This window comes from Lingula anatina, chromosome 7 (genome assembly GCF_051362555.1).
Source record: "Lingula anatina isolate TDL-2025a chromosome 7, LinAna3.0, whole genome shotgun sequence".
Classification (NCBI taxonomy): domain Eukaryota; kingdom Metazoa; phylum Brachiopoda; class Lingulata; order Lingulida; family Lingulidae; genus Lingula; species Lingula anatina.
In genome coordinates, this window is record NC_141773.1 from 1,269,838 (window position 1) to 1,279,307 (window position 9,470).

General features: G+C 36.8%; 1 protein-coding gene and 1 long non-coding RNA gene across 2 annotated transcripts; both read right to left on the bottom strand.

Moving 5' to 3' along the window:
* Window positions 1-452: 452 nt before the first annotated feature.
* Window positions 453-1,706, bottom strand: LOC147760581 (uncharacterized). The gene is made up of 3 exons (XR_015335401.1): window positions 1,560-1,706; window positions 1,185-1,280; window positions 453-878 (listed from the first exon to the last, which is right to left on the bottom strand). It is a non-coding gene; the product is annotated as an uncharacterized LOC147760581 (long non-coding RNA).
* Window positions 1,707-2,719: 1,013 nt separating this feature from the next.
* Window positions 2,720-9,158, bottom strand: LOC147760582 (uncharacterized). The gene is made up of 2 exons (XM_087016890.1): window positions 9,009-9,158; window positions 2,720-6,403 (listed from the first exon to the last, which is right to left on the bottom strand). Exons 1-2 carry the CDS (start codon window positions 9,029-9,031, stop codon window positions 4,015-4,017), a joined length of 2,412 nt encoding a protein of 803 aa, XP_086873016.1. The 5' UTR covers window positions 9,032-9,158; the 3' UTR covers window positions 2,720-4,014.
* Between the last annotated feature and the right edge of the window lie 312 nt (window positions 9,159-9,470).

Below are 9,470 nucleotides of genomic sequence, written 5' to 3' on the forward strand. Positions count from 1 at the left end.
GAAATTGTTAAACTCCCTAAAACAAACGAATCCCGGCTTTCTTTCAGAGAACTGCATTGTTAATTATTTTGCTAATGTGCGATGTATCGGTATGTGTAATTCCAGTTAGCTGTCGCCAGAGTAGGCTTCGTCTATTCACCATTTATTTATTTATTTATTTATAATTGTTTTATTACTTATGTCATGTTTTCAATATTTTAATTTTATTAGTTCAAGGTGGTAGGGGATGTGCATTGAGACAGAGGTAGTTTGAAACTTTATTGTTCCTCTTTCTCTCATTCACTGGATAACTTTGAAAGAGGTTATGCTGTGTTTAGATTTACTTTTGAATTAATCAAACCGAAGGGAAAAAAATCAAAGAAGTCCTTTGTGTTATCTGACAAACTTGTTGGATCTAACAAACTACAACATAAAGCTACATGTACATGGCTAAATAAAACGACAACAAAGAATGAAGGAGGCACTTTTTATTGAGAAAGATCGCAGATTCTTCATACAAACAGAAACTATATAGATCTATGTCAAAAATGTATTTCAATACATTGTTTTATTTATTTACTTGTTTAATTATGTTTTACACGGAGAGCATTTTTAAAATGCTTTTAGCGCTTTGCCTCCATTTCTTTAACATTGTTAAAAAATACATTGTTAGGATTATAAAAATCCCGTCTAGAGAAAGCATTTTCTCCCTCTGTTTTGTTCTCTGATGGCACGTCCTTGACCTTGACCTTGCTTGGCAGTTACTTGTTGGGTACACACGTGGGTTGTGGACCGGGGGGACCTGGTGGTCTGCACCTACATCCTGGAGGGACGTTCCTTAGACAGCCAACTTGGGGGGCAATTAAACGAGGATAGCAGTGGAAGCCATCGGGACAGCTCTAGATGGTGAGTATAAAATGCTTAAAAATTTTGTGTTAAGTATTTGAATTGCTAGACGTAATATGAACAATTGTAAAAAATCTATTTAAATTCCCACTATGTTCTTACTAAACTGATGAACTTACTAAACAGAATTTTGTAATATTGCTTTAACAATAAAACAACTTACCCAAAAAGGTCTTATGGGTCGTAATTTTATGAACGTTTTTGGATATTCCGTGCTAGTTAACAGAAAAATTTTGAAATTTCCAGAAAACAAAAATTCAATTTACTTTTACTGTTCTAGCGAATTCAGGGATACTTACAATTTTGGCTTCACAAGGCAGTGGTGACCCAGGTGGTGTTATTTGACAGTAGCCCCCACCAGGCGGCCCACCTGCTGGTCCACATGACACTGCGCCCTGGAATATGACACGTGAATGCTTATTATAAACAGCACTATTGAAAATATGTTTTCTTTGGATGTGGCATACTAAAACGGATATCTCAACTACAGCGAGGTATTTCTATTCAATTGCACACTATCAGTTCGAAATAAGATAACTGTGATACTAGTATATTAGTGGTTTATAAAAGCTTAACGAATTAAATTGCTTACACTACCTACATGTACATAAGCTATAAGCGGCTGGTTACGGCAATATAGTCATTATCAACATCAGATCCCCCTTTCTACTCACCAGCAATAGCGCAATAGTTACAACTAGCAGCAACTTGCCTTCCATTGCAATTACTGTATTGAGCAGGTTCTTGTTTACAAACTGGATTGGGAAATGAACTGATGCACCAGCTTATATAGCCGACTTGACCCGGATCCGAAGCAAGCGGAAACACAGACATATTCATTTGACGCGCTGTAAATCAAATCGTCGCACCCTGAACCGCAGAGTTCCTGTACCAGGGACTATTTACTACGTATACTACGTTTGAGAAATGTCCCAAAATCAAAACTTTATGTCTAAATATCCTCCACAGTTACTTATCATTACCAATGTAGAGATTTTTAAATGATGAAGTGCATCAAATTAAGAATTTGATGTCGATGTTTCCTTTAGAGTTATCAGAAAGACTGTGCTCGATCGTTCTCAGTGTTTGGTTATGTATTTGGTTATGTATGTATGTATGTATGTATGTATGTATGTATATGGTGTTTGGTTATGGTATATAATTGGCTGTAACCATTACGCATTTACGAGCAAGATTTTGAATTGCAATTTTTTGATGGAATAGAAGGTTAACCTAGAATTGTACTTAAGCTACCGAAGTTTTGAAAATAACATAAATCAAATATATTCTTATTAAATATAACTCTTTGCATTTTGATAAAACAATTCGCTCACTTTGCCTTTAATCATGTCATTATGGAGTCATTTGCGTTATGAGGACAAGTGTGTCTTCTACTATATTTATTCGGCACGCAGAGCAGGTGACGATAGCGTGCGCTTGGGAAGGTTTGTTGTTGTTGTCTGTGTGAGTCATTATTGAGATTTATTGGTATTTCTTGCTGGATATGACCCTGTAATCAAACATTGAGAATAAGTACAGCTGTACCTCACTGAAGTGGAGATAATTTATTTTGTTTTAACCAACATTAAATCATGGACTTTGTCTGATACAAATTCATACGTCTTTAGAAGCATTGAAGATTCCTGTGCTTTATAATAATAATAATAATAATAATAATAATAATAATAATAATAATTACAAATTAAATAATTAAATGACACACTGTGTTCCTTTAAAATACATTGTACTAATACAATTTAAACTAGTAAAGCAATAGTTTTTTTATAATTTATAATGCTCGTTATCTGATAGAAAGAACTAAAAACAATAGAGACATGTTTTAATTCAAATTTATTCACCAAATTCAACTATATTCAATTAAAAATAAAGCATTATATTGGTCAAACAATGCTCCAATTATTATTGAATATATACTGTTTGTTTGTCTATTTTCATACAGGGAAACTATATGTATGAAAATAATCATTATAATACGTACAGTTATTAAATGTGTTAATCCTATTTTTCTCTTAATTTAGTTACTGCCAATTGATTAGTTTCCACATTATCGAAATTTGAAACATTGAACAAAGAAATGACCATAGTAAATATCAGATTACACAGGAGGACGATTTTACAGGTAGATCTAACATATTGTGAAATCTTACTTGTTGAATTAATTCCTTTGTGGGATAAATCTCGTATAATAATTATCCCTGAAGTGCTCTGTTATGGTTTATTTCCTGTCATACTACGTACGGCACATTTCATCAAGGAATATAGTGCCTTCTGTAAATTTAACTTGCATCTCTCTGAAGACAAAATCAAACCGTATATTGTTTTGATAGACCAAAAACCCTTAGTTAACTAATTTTAATACAATATTTTAAAACCTGCTTAAAATATAAGAAAATGATGCCCCACCACCTGTAATATTTCCTCTTATATACATACATGCACAAACATATGTGTTTATAATATAAATGTACAATATTTCTCTTGATGCTGCTTTCTGATCGTCGACTGGTGTTTGTTTCAATGGTAAGAAACATCCCTTCATCAGGCTTATGAATTTCTTAAGTAAGTCCACGTTCGACTGATCTTCAGCCCGCCTTCATCACAAGTCACGAGTGGTCCTCTCTCCACTCCAGTATGTTCTGTTCACCACAAGCGGTATAGATTATCTGTGACTCGTAGCTTTCTGCTCTACATAGTCCCAAAACAGTTCAATTTAAAATGCTCTGATCTAAAAACATGCTCACTTAGAGACCATTCCCACTCTAAATTAATGACAAATTTTAATAATAATGAAAATAAAAGTAAATAAAAGATAATAAAATGAAAGTAAGGTAAATGATAAAACTAATTACAATAATATGCCTGTTCATAGTTTATATGTGAAGTTGCCGTTCTAGTCGGCAGTCATTATAAAGTACAACAATTCCTGTTGATGGTTCATCGTCATCATCGTCATTCGTCCTCTGTAGATTTAATCGAACTGATAATAGAGGCTGTTTGAGATTGTCACCCTGAACCCCTGTTGGTTTTTTGTTTTTAGTCTAAGTCCAATTCTTCTAACTGACCAGCAAGTTTCCCACCGAACTCCTTTTTATTACCAGACGGTGCGATTTAGTCCTTATCTGAGAAGTCAAATGATTCTCTTTCTGCATTGCGCTGGTCATCACAGTCGTCGTTTGTTAGGCACAGCATTTCCCTTGACCCTGCCTTCTGATCGTCGACATCTTTCCCCGGTCGTCTTTGTTTCAATTCTATGTCTAACTGGTCAAAAAGTTTTTCGAAGAGCTCTAAGTCCCAGTTCTTTTCATTGCCAAATGATGCAATCTGGTCCTCATCAACTGTTTCAAAAGATTCTCCTTTTGCATCATGCTGGCCATCACATTCCTGATTTCTTAGGTACAATATTTCTTTTGACGCTGCTTTCTGACTGCCGGCATGTTCCTTTGCTGGTGTTTGTTTTAATTGTGAGAAACATCCCTTCATCATGCTAGTGGTTTTCTCAAGTAACTCCACGTGCGACTGATCCTCTGTTGAGGCTATAAATTCACCGACCATTGGCTTAACATATTCGAGTAAAGTATTCATCCCAAGATTAGCCATTTCTTCAGTGATATCCTCTTCAACTGCTGAACTAGTTAAAAAATCACGTGCAACCCTGAATACCTCTTTCATGTCAAGTTCTGCTAAACACTCTTCTTCTTCCTTTTCTTTTCTTAGGGGGTTGTCCGAGTCATTCTTTGAAAAAGCGTCTACTGCTCCCCCGACTGCCCCCATGACACCGTCCGAGTCTTCGCCTTCTTTTCTCAAGAGGTTGTCCGAGTCATTCTTTGAAAAAGCGTCTACTGCTCCCCCGAATATCCTCGTGATACTGTCCAAGTCATTTTCTGATGAGTCGACTATCAACTCTTGACCCATTCTCAAGACACTTTGAAGAAACCGATTTGAAAACGCGGGATCCATTAGATCAAAATGAATGTTATACTTTGCTTGGATTTCCGTTAGGATTGCTTTTGGATTCTCAAGGATGGTATGCAAAATGTGAACGATGTCGCTTACAACTTCTTCACCCAGGTAGTCAATCATGTTGTTTTCCCGTATGAAGTAGTTTGGGATGCACTTCTTGTGGAGAAAATCAAGCAAGAGATCATAGAAGTCGTAGAAACGTTGCCCCATCTCCTCGTTTGTCCACCTGTCTTGTGGAATACGCTCACATAACCAGAACAGCGTTGTCTTCAGGTGGTAGGAAGAAAGTGTGCTGGATTCTCCCAGTCGGTGTTTGTGTATCAGTTTTATGATACGGTAAACATGGCGTTGGACTTGATTTAGGGACAAGGCAAGATGACGCTCAGCTAAAACAAAAGAGATCCTCCATTCTGTTAGGGAATCTTTATCACCAGGATTGGGAACTGGTACAAGATGGCAGCCAAGTTCTTTCACGGCTCTGATTTGCTCCACATTAGGCCAACCGCTCTCTCTCTTGCGACTCAGCCACTCATGTGCTTCACGTGGAAACTCATTCAATGGAAATGACGCAACAATATCGCCTGACAGCACAAGATCGTCTTGGGCATAAAAACTGAATGGTATCTCGTGGGTCATAGCTGGGCCATGAGGATGGGTGCGCGTTCTTAACTTTTCCAATATTTTCTTCAATAACCCAGGACTTGAATTCGCCTTCTGGGTGTAAACTAGAACACATTTGTTGCTCAGGTATATACCCCCACGATCACGTTCCAAAATTTCCGGCACTTCAAACAACCAGTGTTGGCCTTGGATCTTAAGTTTGACATAACCGGGGTGGCAGCCCCGGCCATCTACGACAAACCATCCCTTTGTTGTTGTCTCCGCTTCCCTACGAGACGTGACTGTCGGATAATATGGAGGTGAGAGGATCCTCAACCACAATGGTCCCTTTGTTGCTGTCTCTGATTTTCTGCGAGATGTGACTGTTGGGAAATATGGAGGTGATAGGACTAGCATGGTATCCAGATCCATTGGGATGTTGTGTGTTTTATCCTCCCTGTGAAGCGCATAAGGGACTGCTAGACCGTCAACGGTACTACCCAGGACCTTCACTTTTAAACAACTGGGCAAATCTGTCATCTCTGGATTGATTTCCCGGGCGATAGCTGGTATAATATATTCGGCCCTCTGTTCAACATACTTATAAGGAACGCATTCATAACATGTAGCATTTGTCTGGTTGAAATCAGTATACGATTTTCCAAAGTTTTCAAGGATTAGAAAGAGTGAGTTTAAGACTGTATTTCCCTTGAAGTAATCTTTAAACATGTTTGTATTATTTAATAGTTCATACCACTCAGTGAAAATATTTCTGGTAGGATCTGATTCGTTCCCAAATACCCCTTCAATCTGCTGGTGAGCGCGTTTTATCGCCACTTTTTCCTGGGGTAGCATCTCTGCTAAGTACTTTGAGAATTTTTCCATACTTTCTTTATTTATAACACGTCGTCTAGGTCGTCGATCACTTGGTTGAAACCTAAAATTAAAAAAGAAAACGAAAAAGAGATAAAAGTGCTCGACAAGCTAGATTATACACTCTTTCCCAAAATGGTTGGTGCATGGGAATTTTGGGATGCATATCGCCCTGTTTCTTTCATTATTATTGATACTACCAAATTAATACTGTTTATATTGTTAAATATGTGAAGCGGGAGGATTGGTTAAGTCAAGGAGAAACAACTAATGCAAATGTGAAAAAAACGTTAATTTATTTAGGTATCTTTTTCTCTTCCCCCCCCAAAAGAGTACCTTTTTTACATAACTGTACCAAGTGAAAAATTATACATAAATTTGTGATTGACAATTAATATGAAATTAGGGGAAATTGTCAAGAAACATCTTCAGAGTTCATTATTAATCTCAATAGCGGGTATGACCACCCCAAGCTTGGATAATGGCCGCCAGACGGCGTGGCATACTGTGAACTATAGTTACAGCTCTTTGGAGAGGAATTCTGGTCCATTCATATTGAAGGGCATCTTGTTTTGTTACTTCAATTATACATATGCATGCATAACTATATGCATATGTATGCATATAAAGTGCCTATCGGAAAATAAAAACATAGTAAAATATTAAAATAAAATGAAATAAAGCAAACACTTATTATATCTTTAAATGCAGTATATTTCTATATTTATTTATTCATGTCATTTCTCGGTATAAACTATATAGGACCTGCGTTACGAAAATTTTAAGACCGCACGTCCCATTAGGACATGCATTATTTGAGAGCCTTCTTCCTACGAATATTGAATCCTAGTAACGTATGTCCTAGGACTTCCATTCCTAGCAATGCATGCCTAGGACTTGCGTTCCTAGGACGTGCACTCCTGTCACACCAGGCCTTGGAAATTAAGAAAAAAGTTCTGCTCATGTCCGTCAGTATATAGTCTGACTGTTTCAAGGGGGTGAAAAAATTCATTTTATACAAAAATGTAAATGAAGACGTCCATATGTTTGTTTGTATGTCTAAACGTCATGAAAAACGATACTGATTTGAAAACATTGGGCAACGAGTTGCTTTATTATACATATACAAGATATTAACCTTGATGAGTACGGGCTGTGGAAACAAAATTAAGTGCTCCCGTCCTATGTAAGTAAAATACATGTAGCTGAAGTGATATTTACAAAGGGACCGTCTCGATTTCGTAGCTCCACCTATGTGTTTATATTGAAAAATAAACTTAGCGTTCCGGGCAAATTAATTTTAAGTTTTTATACCGCGTTCCGATATGTTTTGTAGTGATTCGGTCATGGTAAATAATGCATGACCAAATTATGTTTTTATTTACTGATAGCTTAGGCCATGACAGTGCAGGTATGAATTTTACTGCTAAAAAATGCAAGAAACATATAATCCTAGATGTTGTACAGTTAATTACAATCAAACGTCATATTTGTACAACGTCATACTTGTAGGAGATAAATTAAAGAACAAAACCAGAGTCGATTGATGACCAGAGCTTGATGTTTCAGCGCTTATACGCCATGTTGTGTTGGGTTGTGTGAAAGCCGTATATAGCACTATACGACTGATAACTATAAACGGTGTGTAAGACCCCATTCCCAGAGATTAGATCGATCCAACTAGATCGACCTAACTCCCTGGGGGGTCACGCTAAATAGCTGTTAGCCGAGCGGGCACGAAAGTTAATTACCCCCTTACAGCTTGTAGTAGGCGGTCAAAAGGGTTCTTCCACCCCCAGTTCCATGTACTTTTGTTTACAAATGATTACCTCACAGGTGTAAATTGTCAGAAATAGTGCTTTTTATTACAGATGCCGTTTCTAACATGATTAATGGTTTAAAAGATACAAAATAATGGTGAAAATATACATATTTTATACCATTTAGTAAAATTTATAACAGGTACCCCCTCAAACCCACTGTTTCACTGTTTCCAATTCCCTTAACTTGTTTAAGAAGAATGGGACAATATCCCACATAACAGAATTGTTACCCGTGTTGAAGGCTTGTCGCGCCGTCTACCGGAGATAATTGCAGTACGCGGTAGACGCACACGCTGTTAGGCACGTGATTTTTAACGAGCACACCCTAATGCTAATATATGGATTTGGTGACATTTGATGGCGTCTTTTCAATTGTTAAAACAGACATTTCTTTATATCTGTAGAAGTCACTTCAATTTTATTTTTTGTCACTTCAGCATGTGAAATGCACCTCTATGTTAGGTTTGGATGAGGAATGAAACACTGATATGACTTTAATGAAATGTGTGTTGTATTGAAAATAAATAATGTTATCAAGATATTACTTTGAATTAAGGTTTCAGATCCAGACTAGTACTTTGCCCCCAGTTGATAAGATCTATGCTTCACCTAGTTATAACTTAATGAATTATTACCTGAAAACATTGAACTGCAATATTTTGAAGTTAAAGTTTATATTAAATACAATTTTGTCACGGCCATAAAACTGAATGGCAATGACCACCTTCTCTTCTTACTCGATCAACATTTCACTGAAAGCATTTTTACCAAATATACCGATGAATTCTGTCGCCCTAGATTACCTGGATTTCTTAATATGTAAACACTATCAAAAAGGAAGCTTACCTTTCGACATCTCCTCTATCCATGTTAAAAACTAACAGTAAACTCTTAAATTTGGATAGAGATTTTAGCACGCAATAGCTGTATTTGAGCGTAGAAAGACCCTGCTTTTGAACCTATAAGCAAACCCTGTATACTTCAGCTTCTGTTTATTGTCTCCAAGCTACAGCTTCAAAACACTTCTATTGTAATGGGGGTTTCTTTTGACGTGACACATCGGTATCTGAATAAAATGCGTTAAGACCTGGATTAATATTGACCGAGTGTTCTATTTTACCTATAGCTTTAAGTTCTGTTAATACAGGGCCATTGTTATGGCAAAACTATACAAACATACGGTTCAAGAACAATAAAAGCACGGTCTATCCGTGCGCGTTCAAAAAAGAATAGTGAATTATTAGTGATGGCCACGTGCCGAGTATCCCATGTACATGTATGTAGTATGTTTTTTAATTACGCATGAAA

Bases quoted from the DNA above. Each gene is read 5' to 3' on its own strand.
- LOC147760582 (XM_087016890.1), bottom strand. From the start codon at position 9,031: ATGGATAGAGGAGATGTCGAAAG. The intron at 6,404-9,008 runs GTAAGCTTCCTT...TTTTAATTTTAG, and splicing joins GATAGAGGAGATGTCGAAAG to GTTTCAACCAAGTGATCGAC.